This window comes from Ochotona princeps, chromosome 2 (genome assembly GCF_030435755.1).
Source record: "Ochotona princeps isolate mOchPri1 chromosome 2, mOchPri1.hap1, whole genome shotgun sequence".
NCBI classification, from domain to species: domain Eukaryota; kingdom Metazoa; phylum Chordata; class Mammalia; order Lagomorpha; family Ochotonidae; genus Ochotona; species Ochotona princeps.
In genome coordinates this window covers 33449648-33468938 of record NC_080833.1, presented here as the reverse complement: position 1 = coordinate 33468938, position 19291 = coordinate 33449648, and the positions used below count along the sequence as shown (strand labels likewise).

The following is a 19291-nucleotide window of genomic DNA, read 5'->3' as shown; positions in this document are numbered from 1 at the left end:
GGTGCCAGAAGCCTGGGGGCTGGCTGAGGGGTCCTTCACAGCACGGAGTGTGGGGGTGGCAGGTGTGGGGCAAGGGTGAGGTCCAGATGCTAAGGACGATGGCGGTGGTTGTCATTTTATTGCACACCTGCCATGAGCCCGGTCCTTCCATTGGCCTGGCACTTGGCCTCATGGTCAGCGACCACAGCCCTATAGTCCCACACCTATGAGCTGGGCCAAGCCCCCAGCTGTTAGGCGCCAGACCCAGTTCTGTCCCATTCTGAGACCCCTGAGCTTTTCATGCTGCCCCAGTCATTTCCTCCTGTGCCGTCACTGGGCCAGCTTTGGAGGTGGGCAAGAGTCCTCTGGGGAGGTCCCAGGCAGCTGCCTCAGTGCAGGGTTGGCAAAGTCCAGAACCTTCAGGTATGGCAGATGTATCTCTGCCAAAGAACCCCTGACCCAGACAGGTGCCTGGCATCTCCGCAGACACAAGCATCTGGTGCCAAGAGGCACACGCTCACCTCCCACCTGGTCTTGATGACACACAGGCCCACAGGAGAGCTGATGCAGCCCCGGGGTGCGTCGATAAGCACATGCACACACATGAACGTTGCCCTGGGTAGGCTCGGGGACGCCAAGGCAGTGGTGGCAAACAGGGCTGAGGCCCTGTCAGAGGAGGTTGGCGATGCTGGAGGTAGTCCCCTGGCGCTGGCCGGCAGACAACTGTCCTGAGACACTGAAGATGCTGCCACTGCCGCCGTGTCCACTGTGGGTGGGAGGTGCAGTCACGCCAATGGGGGGACAGTACCCACTCACGCCCACCTCATACAGCAGCAAGCCCAGCAGCAGGAGTGCACCCAAGGCAGCCAGGGCAATGCCTACAGACAGCATGGCGGCGAGCGGCCGGGCAGGAGCAGGGGCGGCGGCCAGTCCAGCCAGGGTCAGGCCCGTGACCAGCAGCACCAGGCCACTTAGCAGCACCACGAGGGCATCGGCGCCCCCGCCACTGCGCAGCAGGGCCACATGGTGGGCCTGGCGGATGCAGTTCATGTCTTGGACGGCTGAGCTCATCAGCTGCTTCACCAGAACTAGCAGGGCCAGCAGACAGAGCACAGTGCCTGCTGCCAGACGCCATTCACCGGAACGGCTGCTGGTGGAGGAAAGCAGCACCACACCACCTGCCCCACAGCCCGCCACGAGGCCCACGGCCACGGCGAAGCAGAGCGCTGAGCGTCGCGGCTGCTGGGACCACCATAGTTCCACCTGCTCTGCCAGCACCTCTGGGGGCAGCTCCTGGGTCCTTGGGGCTTGGGCCTCTTGTCTAGACATGGCTTGCTCTGGCAGATCAGGGCAGAAGGTCAGTGTCAGGGTTCAGAGGGTGCAGATCCTGTCCTGGCAGCTGGGGGCCCGGAGTTCCACTCCTCTCACGGTCCGGGGTGAAGGCATCATCACCTGCTAGACAAGAGTCACCATGCCAGCTTCCCAGCCACCTGCCCCACAGTCTCACCAGGGAGCCTGGGGGCAGGTGCCTGCAATCCAACCCCTTTCCCTGGCTTTCCATGACCCCCAGGGGAGCTCCCTCCCCCCCACCCCCCTCCCCCAATCAGGGCATCCCCCTGTCCGGCCCCTGACCTCTTTGGCTCCGGCTCTCTTAGTCGCCTGTCCCATCCATGCTGGCCTGAGGGAGCTGCTGCCACAGTGGACGATGGGACTGACAGCGGAGATAAAGCCTCATTCAGGGTCCAACTCACATGGCCTCAGCTGTCACCGCTGGCTCCTGGGTAGGGAGGGGGGAGGGGGCTTAGGATTTAACCCCTCTGGAACTGGCCCAAGCCAGCAGTCTTTTCTCTCTGAGGCGTGCTTCTGTGGATTAGAATCTGACCCGTAACACCATCCCATGACTTACACTCCAGCCAGTGCCACAGCCACCGATTTGCCAGTGTGAGATGTTGGCTTCCAAATCCCCCTCTCTCCAAAGCCAATGATCATTGTGATGTCCTGCAGTCAACCTGCCTGCCAGGCTCTGTCCTGTGTCCCCCACCCCGCCCCAGCTGGTTCCCCCAGCCTCTAAACCTCCCCAGACCAGGCCCCTGCCCTCCTCCCTCACTCCGCTGCAGCAGCATCTGCACCTGCCCCCATCTCCCCACTGCCCTCCCTGGTTTCTCGGAAGCATTCAGGAGGGCAAGGGAGGGTTCTGGGGGATCCTGGGTGGCAGATGCAACAGAGTCCCCTTTTCAACTTCCTGGAGCAGCTGGGAACCAAAGCAATGAGCTGCAGGGGCAGAGGACCGAGAGCAGGGCCTGTGCTGCGCTAGGAGTGGCAGTGCCCGCAGGAGCAGGGTCTGGGACGCTGCCTGAGGTCACAGGCAGAGCCTGGGGCTCCTCACCGGGTGGGGCCAGCATGTGAGGGTTGGGGGCCTATCTTGGGGCATCTTCACTGTGGTATTGCAGTGGCGTCTGCAGCCTGCCAGGGCACCGAAGCATGTGCTTTGAATGAGTGAACCCCATGCAGCCCCTCCACTTTAGGACAGGACGCAGGACCTGAGTATCAGGTCACCCCAGGAGTAGGACAAGGTGGCCAGACACACAGGATCACACTCTGATCCCTCCTCCACGGCACACCTGAGTGGATGGCACAGGAGTTAGTATCCCCAAGCAGGTGGGGGAGGGGCTGTGGGCGGGGCCACGGAATCCGTTCCAGCGTTCCGTGGGCTGTGGCTTCAGGTTGAAAGTGCTTGCACAGGTGTGCTGGCACCGAGGGGCAGGGCTGGGGGTAGGGTGCGGCTCTCAGGGGAAAGGCTAGTGGGAGGAGGTGGGGGCGCCATGGGCAGAGGGGCAGTGGGGACTGTGGGGACTCACAAGAAGCCTGGAAGTGCCGGATCCGAGCCATGCAGGTAGGGCCGGGCAGGTGGGGCGCTCTAGCTCCGTTTCCGGGGAGGACACTTCACCTGCTTAACCTGTGCTCTGGTGAGCTTGGGGGTGGGGGAAGGATTAACAGGTGTTGTTTCCAGGGCAGGGCCTGAGCTGATTGGCTGACGTGTCGCAGCTCCTAGCGCTGGGCCGAGGCATTCCTGGGAAGGGAGGGGCCCCTCTCTGTTGCAGGCCCGGCTCCACACAGCCCGGGATCCCCAACCTCCTGTGGCTGGAATGCTGTCCTTCTGCACCGAAGCCGGTTTCCAACCCATCTCCCCACCCGCTGCCGAGCCCAACTTAGCTCCATCCTCAAGTCCTAACCCTGGCTGCAGCCTCAGCTCCAAATCCTAACGTGAGCTGCTGGTCCCAGTTCTGTTTCCAAATCCAGTTCCTCAGTCTTTTCCAAACCCAGTCCTGCCTTCGGCTTTGAAATTCAGCTCCACCTACATTGTATCTTCAGCCCAAATGCTGGACTTGGGTCCCATGATCACCAACCTCAAGCCCAGTTCTGGCCCCGGAATGCAGGACCACCCGATTCCCAAACACAGCTCCAGGGCCTCCATCCTATGCCGCTTCCATGGACTGGAGCCCCCACCTCCAGCCCCTTGCTTTTTTTTTTCCTTCAAAGCCTCAGCTGTGCCTGCCTAGCTAGGTCTGCCCCACCTCTTGGGGAGGTGGGGAGTCATGGTAGGGAATAGCAGTTCCAGAGCCAACGCTCAAGAGGAAATGCCTGCTCCTGGGGCTCACCAAGTTCCTGCTGTCTACCTAGACTGGCCATTGCCCCCTGGCACCTTGCCCTCCAGTCAAAACAAGTCTTGTTCAGCTCTGCTTGCTCTGCCTTCCCCTTTGCCCTTCCTGTGTGGGATCTGAGTACTCTCTGCCTGGGGTAGTTGTCACTTCCCAGCCTCAGGCTAGCCAAGTCTCCTCTTCCAGGAAGCCCTCGCTAATCTGCAGTCTGGTGTAGGCGCCTCTTGGGTGCATCCTTGTGTAACACCCACAGAGTGTGCTTCCTGCAATGTGCTTGACTGCCCTTCACTTATTCCCTTCACCCCCAATTTGTGGCTTCCAGGAAGGACTGGGAGAATGCCTGTTGTTAATTGTCACCACTGAAGTACCCAGCTCCGGGGAAGTAATCAATAAGTATTTGTTGACTGACTGGCTAAATCAATGAAAATGTGTAAGCAGAGAGGTGTATGGGGTGGTGATGGTGTGTGTGGGGGGTTGTGCAGGGGGCACAGGAGGCAAAGCTGGAAAGGCAAGTTTGGCCCAGGCTGTGGATGGTGCTCTGGGTGTCGTGTGCCAGCGTACTGCTGACCAGCGAGGCTGGGGCCTCACATGCCACGCTGCTGAGAGGGAATGGCAGCTTGGAGAGGCTACAGGCTGTCAGCCGTGCCCTGGGCCCTGCAATGCACACGCTCTTAGTCCGTTGTGTAAGACACGGAAAGGAAACATGGAGGCCAGTCCTGTGATGCAGTGGATGACGCTGTTACCTGTGGCACTGGTGAGACACCTGCTGCTCGGCTCCCCTTCGGGTCCAGACTCCTGACTCCAGTCTAACCAAGACCATTGTGGGACAAGAGGAGTGAACTTGAGGTGGAAGACTTTTCTGTTGCTGTGTCTTTCAAACAAACACACTTTAAAAAAAATTCTTATTTATTTTTATTTTTGATGATTTTAACATAATTGATAGGGTGATAAGGGCCAAGAGCTACAGGAAGGTGGGTGAGATCCCCATTTCCACATTCTCTCTTTTTTTTCCTTCCTGTATCTAGGGGTAGGGGGTGACAAGTACAGAAGCCACACCCAGCCTCCCAACCATTCCAGGGTCCGCGATGTGGGGCATGCTCTGAGAGTTCTGCTCAAATGGTTTTGATAGTTCAACAGTTCTGTATTGCTGCCGATCTTGCCACTCCAATCACAATGAAATCTCTCCAGACTCCACTGGCTGATATAGTTCACCTTAGGGTCTCTGTTTATCCAGGTATTCACTACTGACACTTGGCTGGGGAAGTTGCGGTACCAGGAAACACACACATCATAAAGAAACAGATTCAAGGATATGTTTCGATTGAGATTTTCTGTACATCCACACACAGCCTCTGCGCTTCTCTCTCTGTGGAGACAGCTGGGAAAAGTCATGACCCCACAGCAGTGCTGGCCCCGGAATCAGAACATGCGTTCTGGGGACCAGACTTTCTAACAGCCATGTGACTGACAATGAAGAAGAGACAGGTGAAATCAATTGAGGGGAAGGAATACATTTTGTACACAGGCCACTTATGCACGATTAGACAGTTCTGAGTTTGTACAAAGCCTTGACAAGCTGGTGTGTCATTCATACCTACAGGTGTGTCTCAGCCTGGATGAGCCATGCTTGCTGGTGGCTGTAACCTTTCTGGCTGGCATGGCTCTGCTGGCCTCAAGAATCCCTTAGATCAGACTGACCATGGACAGGGAAACAGCATGGGGCCCTGCACACACTGATCCTGCCCTTTCTCAGAGGAGCTGATGAATGGGGACCTGGCAGGGCTGACTGGCTATGACCCCTGCACATGTCTAGCATTGGTCTACCGTGCTGGCTGTGGTGGGAAGTGGGTGCAACCTCAGCCCAGCACAGCAGTCCCTGGAGAAGGAGCTGGAACAAGGCATCCCGAGAGGCCCCCCTCTGTTTTGCCTTCCCTTGTGGGTCTGACGTTGGTGGGGGCAAGCCTGGAAGCTTCCTCAGCTTCAACTTTGTCCTGGATCTGGGTCTTATCAAACGACGAAGAGCTGAAGTGGAGAGGCCGGCTCTGTCCAGGACGTCTAAACTCTGTCCCCAAAGTGGAGGCTGATAGGGTAGCTCAGCTGGGCACAGGTGATGGTGGGAGGGGGCAGCAGTGGGCGCAGAGGGGAGCTGTGGTTTCCAGCAGCTTCCCATGCATGGGGCGGGGTGGGAGTGCGGAGGGGTACCCTGCCAGGCTGGGGGTGGCTCTCTCTCTTCTGCTGTGCTCCTGTCTCTGACTTAGCTGGGAGTTGTAAGCCAGGTGCTGCAGGGAACTTGCTCTCGGGAGTAGGCAACATCCCTGCTCTGTCTGGGTCCCCCAGTGCTCTGCCTCACACAGGTGGTGACAGACCTATATGCTATGGCCTCATTCCTGCTGCTCAGGCTTCTGTCTGCCCCTGTTGCTTCCTCTGCCTGGGATGTGTTTGTTCCCCATGGATTCTTCAAGAATGTCCCCAGATGTCCCCTTCTTGGTGGGATTTTCTTGCCACCTTTGCTATAATTGTGACCTCTCCTAGCACGTACTTCCTGCCTTCCATTCATTGCTTTCATCCCGTGTTTCTCCGTAGCACTCCCACCTCTCTATGGGGCTAATGCTTCACTCCCATGTTGGGAGTGTGGTCTGTCTACCCTGCTAGCAGGCAGCAACGCACAGGGAAGGGTTTGGCTCTGTTTGCCAAGTCCCAACTCCCAGCACGAGCCTGGCATAATGCAGGTGCTCAGGGAGTGTTCTGGAATGAGTGGTGAGCAGAAAGAGGGCTCATGTGGGAACTGGGCAGATCTTGAGGAGGGTCACATCCTGGTTGCCTCACCTCCATGGCTCTCAGCCTCTTTGTTTGCAAAATGGGTACAGCACTAGACACAGTCTGAAAGGCCTTATGTGTGTGTGATAAATAATGTAATTTGTTTATCCAGCATGCATTTATTACATCTTTTCTCTGGCCCAGGTATTTTTTCCCTAAGATTTATTTATTTATTTGAAAGGCAGAGTGAGGGTGAGAGAGATAAGGAGAGAGATCTTCTGAATCATTACCCAAATGGCTGCAACAGCCAGTCCTGGCCGGTTGGAGCTAAAAGCTCAGGACTGCATCCAGGTCTCCCATGTGGGTGGCAAGGGCCCAAGCACCTGAGCCATCTCCTCTGCTTTTCCAGGTGCATTATCAGGCCACTGGATCAGAAGCAGAGCAACCGAGACTTGAACTGGTGACAGCACGATACCGGTGTTGCAGGAGGTGGCTTGACTTACTGCATCACAACAATGGCCCTGGCCGAGGCCTTGTGCAGGTGCAGAAGGTGTGGTGGTGGTCATTGTGCACCTGCCCTGGGACACTGGAGAAGCCTATGGGTTTTCAGTGAGGGATGCGTCTCCACATGGACACCCTTCAGAGTATGCAGCACACTCCCACGGAGCAGCCCCACCACAGGGAAGAGTCCAGCAGCCAGGGATGTGTGCTGTGACTCCCATTAGTAGGGGTGCCAGAGCACGGGTGAGGTCTAGACTCAAGCTAAGCCCCAAGCTCCCTCTGAACAACTGAAAATTGTTCCGTGCTGCATGTCCATTTGGCAGTTTCTAAAAAGGGAAGGTTTTTTATTATTATTATTTTTTAAAAGATTTATTTTATTTTAATTACAAAGTCAGATATACAGAGAGGGGGAGAGACAGAGAGGAAGATCTTCCGTCCAATGATTCACTCCCCAGGTGAGTGCAAAGGCCGGTGCAGCAACGATCTGAAGCCAGGAGCCAAGAACTTCTTCTAGGTCTCCCACACGGGTGCAGGGTCCCAAGGCTTTGGGCCGTGCTTGACCGCTTTCCCAGGCCACAAGCAGGGAGCTGGATGGGAAGTGGAGCTGCCGGGATTAGAACCAGCGTCCATGTGGGATTCTAGCGCATTCAAGGAGAGGACTTTGGGCCACGGTGCCGGGCCCAAAAGGGAAGGTTTTTTTTTTTTTCTTTTAAAGATTTATTCATTTTATTACAGCCAGATATACAGAGAGGAGGAGAGACAGAGAGGAAGATCTTCTGTCCGATGATTCACTCCCCAAGTGAGCCACAACGGGCCGGTGCGCGCCGATCCGAAGCCAGGAACCTGGAACCTCTTCCGGGTCTCCCACGCGGGTGCAGGGTCCCAATGCATTGGGCCGTCTTCAACTGCTTTCCCAGGCCACAAGCAGGGAGCTGGATGGGAAGTGGAGCTGCCGGGATTAGAACTGGCGCCTATATGGGATCCCGGGGTTTTCAAGGCTAGGCCACGCCGCCGGGCCCAAAAGGGAAGGTTTTAAGGCACCCTTTCTGTTGTCTGAACTGGCCTGGGAGGCTGTGCTGCAGGGAGGGGTGACAAGTCAGGGCTCTAGGCCCTGCGTCAGGTCTTTGAGGCCATGCACTTCCCCAGAGCTGCATGATACATTCTCCTTTTCTGATTAAATGGCTGAAGCTGATTTCCATCACTTGCAGCCCAAGAGAGGCACCCACGGTTCCTCTGCTCAGAGCTGGAAGCTCATGGTCTACATTTGCATGCCTTTAATGTAGGAGAGAGGCTCAGAAAGTGCCAGTCCAGAGGCACTGCCCCTGCCCAGGCCCAGCATGTACTGGATGAGTGATCCATGCACATTCATAAACACTAGTGGTTTGGGTTATCAGCCCAAGGCAGTCTCTCCTGGCATGCAGCAGTTTCTTGCCCTGTCTCTCTGTCTGCATTCTAGCACAGCTCTGCATGTTCTGGCTGTGTCTCACACATGCTCAGGGAGAATGGAGGCCACGCCAGGCCCCAAGATGCCTTTCCCGTCACTCCATAGCATCGACAGAAAGGGTACTCTACTTGGGTACATAGATATTCCCAGGTCCACATGGGAACAACCGGCTGGAAATGGCAGGAGGCAAATGGCTAGTCATGCTCTTTGTGAGAGGCAGTAGGGGGGAAGGCTGGTGTACGGCAGGGTCTTGGAAGCTGAGAGAACTAGATGGCAGAGGACGTTCACACTGGTGACCATGGCAAAGGTCAGCACTCCAGAACGAGGCAAAGAGGCCCAGAAAATTTTTGAGGTCTAAGAGAGAGTCTGGAGACTTGTATGCTTAGATGGCAGACCAGTATGGAGTGAGTCCCTGGAGGTCAGCAACGGATGGCAGCAGAATGGCAAGCGTGGAGTCCATTGCCCAAAGCCCCATTGCTTGGGTGACTGTAGGAGAAGTGACCATCGGGTTCACTGTGCCAATGAGGGGTCAGCTGGCTGAAGAGGCTTCAGGAAGGCGGAAGTGATACTAGTTGGGGAAGCACTTCCAACCTCTTCCCAGGGGCCAGGATGGACACGGTGGAGAGAAGTCTCGGATGCAGAAGCACAAGACCAAAGCCAGTTCTCTGACTTGGGAGATGTCAACATGCTGGTGCCCCTGGCCCTGTTGTCATTAGCACCGAGCAGTGTTTGCCCTGGGCAGTCAAGGAACACCCTGCTGTCTACAGGTCGAGGTGCCAGGCTCTGTTGGGTGGGGCTTTTCATTGGCCTGGACTTCCTCCTCCTCCTCCTCTTCACCTGTTGGCTGCCAGGTTCAAGTCAGGCGTGGGTTAGCTTGGCCTGGGACTTTTCAACTCTTCACCTGGTTCAGGCTCTCTGGGAGTCACGGTCCCATGCCCTCCACCCTCTGCTGTAGCACTGCCTTTGGATGTTTCTGCAGAAAGAGGCCTGAGAGCAATGGTCTTGCAGTTCCTCGGGCAGGCTGGGCAGCTGCCCTGGCTCCACCTATGCCAGGGACTCTATCTCTCATTGGGTGCAGGGACCCAAGCTCTGGCACCATTTGCTGTCTTCCCAGGAGCATTAGCAGACAGCGGTACTGGAAACAGAGCAGCCACGACTTTGACTGGCACTCTGGCTTTGCCAGCACAACTTAACCCACTGTACCACAATACTGGCCTCAACTAGCTACTTCCCAGTTGACAAATGTATCATCCTGGCTGTAGGGAATTTTTCTCCTCACTCTCAGGAAAGCTCCAGTGTCTTCATCTCTCTTCTCTTTCACGTTTGACCAAATCCCACCAGCCTGTAAGTCAGAAGAGTTCACTCCTCTCTCTGCCCAGGACACAGTCCTCCCATGCCTGGACACCCACCACCTCCACAGATACCCGAGTGACTACTGAAAGCAGCCCCAACTCTTGCCCTCATGAAGCTGTCCCTATAGGAGAGGTATGTGTGAGCCAGCCATGAAAGAAAACAATATGGTGGGTGTGATTTAGGTGGGGGTGGAGGGTAGTGGTCAGGGCCAGCCTTGCAGAGGGCATGGCTTCCAAGCTCAGATCTGCAGGGTAAGCAGTGTTAAGTGTGGGCTAACAGCCACAAACAGAGGAAACAAAGATGTGGAAAGACTCAGAGGCAGGAAAGATCTTGGCCTGTCTCAGGGACTGAAACGAGGCCAGCGTGGCAGGGGTTTGCAAAATAGGAGTGGTGATTCATGGACATTTGGCCCTGGACTCTGGACCGTCCTGTGTCTTTCACGCACCTTTAGGGCCACAAACCCTCTATCCTTGCTGATCCATCTACGCAACTCACTTTTGTTTGCTTGTTTGTTTGTTTGTTTGTTTACATCTTCCATCTGCCTGTCCACTCCCTAAATGCTCACAATAGCTGGGGTTGGGCCAAATCCAGGATCCATCTTGGTCTCCCACATGGATGGCAGGGGCCCAAGGACTTGAGGGATTGTCTGCTGCACCCAGGGCACATTAGAAGGAAGCTGGATCGGAAGTGGAGCAGCAGACTGAAACCAGGTGCTTCAATGTGGGATGTGAGCATCCAAGCAACAGCTGGCCTGCTGTCACCCTCTCCAGTCTCATTTTGGGGCAGTTTCTTCTGCAAAGGCAAAGTCCAGATGCCAGCTGGGAATGAGAGAGCTGGGAGTCCAGAAGAACCCATTACTTTTTTAAAAAAAAGTGTTTTTTCATTATTTATTTTTATTTGAAAGGCAGATTTACAGAGAAGGAGATACAGAGAGAAAGATCTTCCATCTGCTGGTTTACCCAACAAGTGGCTGCAAAGGCTGGAGCTGAGCTGATCCAAAGCCAGGAGTCAGGAGCTTCTTCTTGGCCTCCCATGCGGGTGCAGAGTTCCAAGGTTTTGGGCCATCCTCTACTGCTTTCTCAGGTCATAAGCAGAGAACAGGAGAAGAGGTGGAGCAGCTGGGACATGAACTGGCACCCATATGGGATCCCTGAGCATGCTAGGCGAGGATTTAGCCACTGAGCCATCATGCTGGGATGGAAAAGCCCATTTCTTTGGAAACTGTCTCCAAGTTTGAGCCTCTCGACAGTACCTGCTACCAGATCCTGTCTCCTGAGAGAGGGCTATGGATGGAGATAAGCTGGTGGCCCTGGCAGGGGGTGGACAGTCACCAAGCAGAGACCTTGCGAGGCATTGGGCTTCGTGATCTCTGCCATGCACCTTCCCCGTGTTACCCTTCTGCCTTAGGAGAGCCTTGCCCAGTGGAACAGCTGGGTCTGGGCTCTCACTGTGAAAACTAACCCTGGAGCAGCCAAAGTGTCAGCAGGGCAAGTTGGGGTAAGACAGCCAATGCTGTGGAGGGGCCAGGATTAGAACAGCCAGAGGGGAAAGCAGGGGCCAAAGGCCTAAACATGTGTTTGGGTATTAGGTGATGTTGGCATCTGTGGTGGAAGGCAAGGACTCTTGCGTTTATTCCTTCTTTCTTTAGTACATAAAGAATAATCTTTCCTGGTACCTACAGGTGGCTGACTGTCCCAGAATGGGGTCTGAAAAGATTACCAGGGGGAGAAAAGCTCCTCAGAAATACAGGATTTGGGTAAGGCCCTATAGAACAAACATGACCAGGCTAGGGAAACGTGAAAGCAAAAGAAATAAGGACAGAACCTGTCATCCTAAGAACAATATTAAGAACTGGGTGCCGTTCTTGGAAGTTTGCCAAATTCTTCATTCATTGTTTTCATCTCCCTAATGTTCCTTTTTTTTTCTTTAAAGACTTATTTGAAAGGCAGTTCTAGAGAGAGATGGGGGAGAGAGAGAAAGAGAGACAGAATCTTTCATATGCAGGTGCACCCTCCAAATGGTTGCAATGGCCAGGCAGGAGCCAGGAGTCTGGAAGTCCATCCAGGCCTCCCACACGGGTGGCTGGGCACCAAGTACTTGAGCCATCTTGTATTGCCTCCCCAGGTGTATTGGCAGGGAACTACATGGGAAGTGGAGCAGCAGCCAGCATCCCAGGTGGTGACCTAACCTGAGGCAACATAACACCTGTCCTCTTTCCCTCATCTTTACACAGCTATTAAAACAAAACATCTTCATTTCGCAAAGAAGAGAATGTAGGAGCCTCTGGCTGGTCCTGACTTGGCTGGCAGAGGTGGAAGCCAGGTGAGCAGGCAGCCCAGGCTGGGGCAGGTCTGTTGTGAGCTCTGCAGTGCCAGGCAGCCCTGTGCCCCAACAGGGACCTTGCATGAGCTGGGGGCTCCCTCTGCACCCTCCAGGCCTTGGCTAAGTAGGACAAGGGTCTGAGCAAACACCTTTTATTCTGAACACATTCCCAGGTCTTTGCAGTGAGAGGAAGAAGCTGCTGGGTAGGGTGAGGGCTGCAGGGACCCCAGCTGGAGTCAGCTCAGGGACATGCGTGGAACTTCTGCTGGTTGTGGTTGGAGATGTCTCTCCAGAGGGCATCACTGGGTCTCCACCTCAAAGTCCACCTCCGAACTGAGGGAAGGAAGCCGAATTCCAGCGAGGGTGTGGAGCCCCGGAACCTGCTCCTGCTCTTGGATTTGGTCCCGGAGACGCTGGATTTCAAGGCGCTGCATCTCAATGATTCTCCCAGTCTCTTCCTGTTCGTTCAGTCTCACGGTGGGGGAGACACTGAGCGTGTCCTTGCTGGGCACTGTAGGGGACAGAGCATGACCATGGGAACCTGTTTTGGGATCACCTGCAGTCTTTCCACCCCTTTCTCTCCCCTCGAACATTTACTAGACACCAATTCAGGATGGGGGTGGACATACTCAATTTCAGATGCTGGGGATGCAGGCACAAGTCAGCCACCGTGATGTGCAGCAGGTGAACACGGGGGTCATGGAGAGACACAGCTTGGAGTGACATGGCCCATGCTGAGCAGGACCCCAGCCAGGTCCCTCTCCTGAGCCTCCTGGTGGCCTGCCCTAAGGCCCCTCCTCCCTCACCTCAGGCAGGTGGCACTGCCCTGTTGACCTGTGAAGCCTTCCTCCTCAGCAGAAGCCCCTGTCCCTGCTCGAGTAGCTGCTTACCTTTGTTCTTGAGGATGCTCCTTCGACACTCAGTTATCCTTACTGTCTCAGGGTCAGCAGACATCTGGGGCAAGGTCAGGGTCCAGAGGGACCTCATGAGCAGGAGTTCATCCTGCTCCCCAGCATCCCAAGCCTTTGGCCAAATGCTGGTGACTTGGCTTCTATTTCATAGTGGTCCATGTTCCCTGATGCATCTCCTTTCCTGCCATGTCTAGGCTCCTGGACCTCACAGCATTTCTTTCTTTTTTTAAAAAAATATTTATTTATTTTCATTGGAAAGTCAGATATACAGAGAGGAGGAGAAACAGAGAGGAAGATCTCCTGTCTGCTGATTTACTCCCCAAATGTCCTCAACAGTTAGAGCTTTGTCGATCTGAAGCCAGGAGCCCATAGCCTCTTCTGGGTCTCCCAGGCGTGTTCAGGGTCCCCAAGGCTTTGGGCCATCCCCTACTGCTTTCCCAGGCCACAACCAGGGAGCTGGGTGGGAAGCAGGGCTGCTGGGATTAGAACAGGCACCTATCGGATCCTGGCGCATGCTAGACTATTGCGCTGGGCTTGTAGCATTTCTTTTATTCCTGGGTCTTGATCTTTCACTCTGTCCTTGGTGCTGGTTGCCCTGGTAACCATTGCTCAGTCAAGCTGTGCCCTGGCTCTGGGGCTTTGGGGTCAGATACAATATGCACAAACCTCCACGCATATCCACCTTCTAGGGGATGCCCTGCTCTCACCTCTTTCTGGTTTTGCTCACCTACCCACCTGCTCCCTTGGCCACTTCCTTTCTCCTGAGCATTAAAGTATGCTCCCCTTTGCATCAGGCTTTATACAAGGCACAGCTCCTTAGTCCACGGACTGCGTGGGCAGGCTCTTCCCACACATCGAGAGCCACAGGCAGCCCAGGGGCCACAGACTGCGGAAATTTACTTTGCTTCAATCTGTCTATGGAGTTTATAATTACAAACATTTTTTAATTTCCAGAAGTATCTGCTGGGGTCCGTGCAGTAGGTGTGGATGGCACGAAGGTGTGAAGAGAACAGCTCCCCTGCTTGGCAGGGCCTGGGGGAGCTTCCAGCTGTTTAGCAGGGCCTGGCGGATTTCTCTCTGACCACCTTGAAGCAGGCTCACCACCTTTTTGCATGGAAACTCAAGCACCCCACTAAGAATTCTGTAATCTGTTGAGGCATTGTTTGCCCCTGTGAGATGGCTTTTGCCACCAACCTGAGCTTGAGAGTTAATGTCACTGATAATGTCTTGGTGAGTGGGCTTTTGACAGTTTACACACGGGAGTACAATTAAGCCCATGCCATTTTTGGACACCTTATTGGGTACTTAACCATTGCCTCAGAATTTGGTCCAGACATGTAGCACTCCTTCTGGGAAGGGGCTTGAAAATATCCTAAGTATTAACGTAAGTGATGGGAGTGAGAGCTGAAACTGCTACGGCAGTAAATATAGTTATTGTGATCTCAAAGGCTAGCCTGTCTTTGCAATTTTTTGGAGCATAGAAAATGTAACTGTTTTAGCCGCTTTTATAATTTTTAACTAGAGGAATTAAGGATGCTTTTATTAAAGAAAAATGCTTTTGATTATTGTTTCATTGTTTATGGGGTTGTAGAGTTTATAGTTGTAGGGGGATTTAATATTTGTAACTTTCGTTTTTAGATTTCTATTTTTTTCCTTGTAAACTATTTTCCCATTGAATAATGGGCAAATTGTAGAAATAGAAATGTGGTAGGAATGTACTACTGATTAGCAGGTAATAGCATGTGCCTTGGCCTTGGACTCCTGGCTGCTGCTCCATGGCTACTGTTGAAGAATGAATAATGGCTTGCTTTGAAGAATATGAATACAGTGTTTTAAAGAATTATCTCTAGGGACACCTGCTTAGCCTTGAAGTGCGGACAGAGTGACCAAATGTCTGTACATGCCCCCTTAGTCTTGAAGTAAAAATAGAATAATTAGTTGCTTGTGCAGAAGCTTGTGAGGTTTTGAGTAAATAAAAAGGACAGCTTTTTCTTGGGCTGTTGTGAGAACGCAACAAGTCGTCAGTGTCTGTGTCTCTTTATCGCCGACTCCACGCACCCTTCCCGAGCTCCGAACTCTCGGCTGGAGCTGGACTCCGGCAAGTATCTTTTTTTTTTCTTCAAACTTGCCTATACAGTTTTTGGAAATTTGTTCTTTTCTTGTTTTATTTTCAAATTCCTTTTTTTTTTCTTTCAAAAACATTGAACCTTCTTCTAGGAATCCGACTAGCCTTGTTTTTTGTTGGCTTTATTCTGTAGCACTTGCTGTCCTCATTCATGGTGCTGTATTTTCTCTTCTTAGTGCTTCCTGGTTGTATGCCTGTGTTCTGTGGTACATTAGCTGTGGGAATTCATCAAAGTTTGGGTATCAAATGTACTTTTTTTCAGAGAGAATTAGCATTTACTTCTGCTTGAAACTTAGGGTCATTTGAAATTAAATTGTCAGCTTGGTTTGGTTGGGTTGAGTTGCCGGAGTGTGGGTTTAGGCTACAAATTCTCAAGCAGAGCTCTGTCCTGCGCTGTCCTTCCTCCCTCCAGGGGCAAGGCTGACCTTACACTTACCCCCCTGTCTTCCTGTGCGAGAGATCTTTGCCCCGCTAGCTACATGTCAGTGTCCTATTCCATTCTATGTTGATTTGACTGTATTTTTCTCTTCCTGGTAGGAAACTGGAAGGCAAGTATGCTTTTCCTAATATATTTTGTTTATTTAAGAATTATTATTTGTCAAAGTTATATATGGCCATGATTTAGAGTCAAATAACCCTTAAAGTCTTACTACAAATAACAATAACCTCACATTCCATATTTGAGTTCCTTTCTCAGGCCTCAGGGACAGTAAGTTCGATGACTTTAGCTAATTCTTCTGTTATTTATTTCCAAACCCAGCTGTCTTTGATGGATGTGCTTGTATTTCCTCATTTTCAGGCCCTTTCTGTGGACTCCTCCTCATGAAAGATGAGTATATCACTTTTTTTCAGTTCCCTTCCTGGCCCAGTGTGGAGTTCCCACCCTGCCATTCCTTGAATTTTGAGTGGATCAATGCTCAGATCAGAATTTACACTGTAATGATTTATGTAACTGTTGCTTACAGCTGAGCCATATGATACACACTAACTCCTTTTTCTTCTTTGCAAAATTTGCTTGCCCTGGAGCTCATTGTTTTATTTTTTTGTATCTGCCTCACTTGATGTGTACACATTGCCAATTCTTGTAGTGGTGTAAATCTTCTCACTAGATGTTTAGATTCCATCATATTCCACCAGCTTCATCTTTTCCAAGCGCCTTTTCAACTGCTCCTTCTAGACTGGCCGCTCTGTACCCCTCTGGCCAGCTGGCATCTTCCTTCACTATCGTCAGAGATTCCCCCGTGTCACTCCTGTTTGAATGCTGTGGCTTTTTTCTTGGTTTACTGCCTTCGTTGGGTGAAGAGTATCCATCAGTAGTAGCTCCTTGAGAAAGTGTGCACCAGAGGTACATTTCTTGAGGCCCTTGTATTACTGAAAATGCTTTAATTCTGCCCTCTCCCTTGGTGGGCTGTTTGGCTAGTATAGACAGCTGAATTGGGAATCACTTTGGAAGATGAAAGGCACTGGGCCATGCCTTCTGGTTTCCAGCTGGCTTCTAGCAAACAGCCATTTGTGGTGAACTTCAACACAACTGAGAGTCTGCGTTGTTGCTGATTCTTTTGTATCTTTGAATGCCAAAGGATAAAAGAGAAATCATTTTCCGGCAGTGCTATTTGGGTGATCACAGAATTATACTTTTTTTCAAATTAAAAAGAAATAAAAGATGATAATAAAATACATGTAACAGGAAATTTACTGTCTACTGTGTACAGTTTTGTGGCTTTAAGCACACTCTGATTGTTGTACAACAATTATCACCATCCATCTCTGGAACATTTCCATCTTACCCAACTAATCCTCTGTACTCATTAAACCCTACTCCTTCCTCTGTACTCCTCACCGCCTGGAAATGACCACTCCACTTTTGATCTCTGTGAACTTCAGTGCACTTCCGTGAAATTATACAATGTTTTCCTTTTGCTATTGGTTTATTGTTTTTTCTTTAAGATGTATCTATATATGAAAGGCAGAGAGAGGGAGAGACAGGAGAGATTTTGCATTCCCCAGCCAAGGTTAAAGACAGGAACTCTGGGGGGGGGTCTCCCGTATGAGTGGGAGGGGCCCTAGAACTTGGGTCATCTTTTGCTGCTTTCCCAGGTGCATTAGCAGGGAGCTGCACTGGAAATGCAGCAGACTCCAAATGGTGTCTGTTCGGGATGATGATGTTGTAGGAGGTGGCGTAATCCATTGCGCCATATGCTGACCACTTGTTCCTGGCTTATTAAGACATTAGTAGAGGCATGAGCATTTGGTACAGCAGTTAAAATATTGATTGATGCCGGATCCCATCCTAGAGTGTCTAGGTTTGAGTGCACTTCTGATTCCAGCTTCTTGCTAAGGCACACCTTGGGAAAAAGCAGACGGTAGAGCCAGAGGATCAGTCCCAGCTACTGATAGAGGAGATCTGAACTGAGATTTGGGCTTTTGTTTGGGTCTCACCACATCCTGGATGTAGCAGCACTCAGGGAATGAGCCAGCATATGTGAGATATCTCTCTACTTCAAGTTGAAAAACATCCAAATAAATAAGAGCATTTTAGAAGGACATTAGTTCCAGGATTCATCCTTCATGTAGCTTATGTCAGAATTTTCCCTCATTGTAAGGTTTAGTAATATCCCACTATACAAAAAGGTCGTTTGAAAGAGAAAATCATCCTTTGGTTCATTCCCCGGATGATTGCCAACAGCTAGGGTTGGGTCAGACCAAAATCAGGAGCAAGGAGCTTCTTCCGGATCTTCCACAAGTGCAAGTGCCCATACTCTTAGGCCATCACCCACTGTGTTTTCCAGTAAGGAGCTGAATTAGAAGAGGAGCAGTCGGGACAAGAAATGGTGTCCACAGGGATGTTGGTGTCGTATGTAACTTTAACCACTATGCCACAATGTCCATTTATCAATGGCCATATGGGTACGTCCATCTTTTGGCAGTTGTGAACAGTCCTTTGTGAACATGACATATACATGTATCTCTAAGTTCCCCGCCTTTCAATGTTTTTGGGTATATATTCAGAAGTGGAGTTGCTGCATCACACGGTCATCCTATTTTTTTATTTTTCTAGGAACTGTGGTGCTGTTTTCTTTTTCTTTTTTTTTTTAAGATTTATTTTATTTTTATTACAAAGTCAGATACACTGAGAGGAGAGACAGAGAGGAAGTGGAGCTGCCGGGATTAGAACCAGTGGCCACATGGGATCAAGGCGAGGACCTTAGCCACTAGGCCACGCCGCAGAGCCCCTGCGGTGCTGTTTTCCATCGCAGCTGTTTCATTTTTCATCCCTATCAACCCCTTTCTTACATTTGCTATTTTCTAATTTTTTACGACAGCCTTTTTTTGTTTTTTAAAGATTTATTTTATTTGTATTGGAATGGCAGATTTTACAGAGAGAAGGAAAGACAGACAGAAAGATCTTCTACTCACTGGTGCACTCTCCAAGTGACTGCAACAACTACAGCTGAACTGATCTGAAGACAGGAGCCAGGAGCTTCCTCTGGGTCTCCCATGCAATTGTAGGGTTCCAGGGCTTTGGACCATCCTCAACTGCTTTTCCAGGCCACAAGCAGGGAGCTGGATGGGAAGAGGAGCATCCACGATATGAACCAGTGTCCATATGGGATGCTGGCACATACAAGGCGAGGATTTAACCACCAAGCCATCGTGCAGAGCCCTGTGATGGCCATCTTTCAGTAAATAGTAGTATCTTCTTGTGGACTTGATTTATAGTTTCCTACTATCTTTTCATGTGCTTATCGGCCATCTATATATTCTCCTTGGAGAAATGTTTCAAGACTCTTGTTCAGTTTTATCTTTTGTTTTTGATGGTGAGTTTTTAAACTCATATTTCTCTGAGTATCAATTCTTTATTAGACATATATCCATAAGTTTTTCTTTTCTTTTTTTGTTGCATTTTGATGCTGTGCGTTTGGTGTCATCATCTACCAATGAAATAACTGCCAAGTCCTGATGCCTTTCCTCTGTTTTCTTTTGGGGATTTTAAGGCTTTAGTTCTCACATGCAGATCTTTGATATATTTTGAATTATCTTGAGTATCGTGCAAGCATAGGGTTCACTCTCCTCCCTTAGCATGCACATATTTAGTTTTTTGACACAACTTGTTGAAAAGACTTTCCAGCTGTCACTGAATGGTCCTGCCACCTTTGCTGACAATCAGAATTTTTTTCTGGATCTCAGTTCTATTACCTTGGTGTATTCGTTTTTCTTTATGCCAGTACCACACTGTTTG

General features: G+C 51.3%; 2 protein-coding genes and 1 long non-coding RNA gene across 7 annotated transcripts in view; 1 reads left to right on the top strand and 2 right to left on the bottom strand.

The window, feature by feature from the left end:
• Positions 1 to 596: 596 nt before the first annotated feature.
• TMEM125 (transmembrane protein 125) lies at positions 597 to 3177 on the bottom strand. 2 transcript variants are annotated; one of them, XM_058679950.1, is made up of 3 exons: positions 2838 to 2964; positions 1612 to 1756; positions 597 to 1431 (listed from the first exon to the last, which is right to left on the bottom strand). In XM_058679950.1, the coding sequence occupies exon 3, from the start codon at positions 1306 to 1308 to the stop codon at positions 649 to 651; it is 660 nt and encodes a 219-aa protein (XP_058535933.1). In that variant the 5' UTR covers positions 1309 to 1431; positions 1612 to 1756; positions 2838 to 2964; the 3' UTR covers positions 597 to 648. The 2 variants fall into 2 exon arrangements, with proteins under 2 accessions (XP_058535933.1, XP_004591561.1); XM_004591504.2 differs by lacking the exon at positions 1612 to 1756 and having other exon boundaries at positions 2838 to 3177.
• On the top strand, positions 2818 to 9984 carry LOC131483064 (uncharacterized). Its single transcript, XR_009247496.1, has 4 exons — positions 2818 to 2872; positions 3961 to 4080; positions 6805 to 6936; positions 9720 to 9984. It is a non-coding gene; the product is annotated as an uncharacterized LOC131483064 (long non-coding RNA).
• A 2169-nt stretch (positions 9985 to 12153) lies between these two features.
• The window catches only part of CFAP57 (cilia and flagella associated protein 57), a 74200-nt gene continuing 67062 nt past the window's right edge, over positions 12154 to 19291 (bottom strand). For all 4 annotated transcript variants that reach the window (XM_058679946.1, XM_058679945.1, XM_004591505.2 and 1 more), the window contains one exon: positions 12154 to 12526. In XM_058679946.1, the coding sequence (XP_058535929.1) occupies positions 12315 to 12526 (212 nt within the window). In that variant the 3' untranslated portion in view covers positions 12154 to 12314. The remainder of the gene's footprint in view (positions 12527 to 19291) is intronic.

Excerpts from the sequence above, each read along its gene's own strand:
- TMEM125 (XM_004591504.2), bottom strand. The coding sequence starts at position 1,308 with ATGTCTAGACAAGAGGCCCAAGCCCCAAGGACCCAGGAGCTGCCCCCA.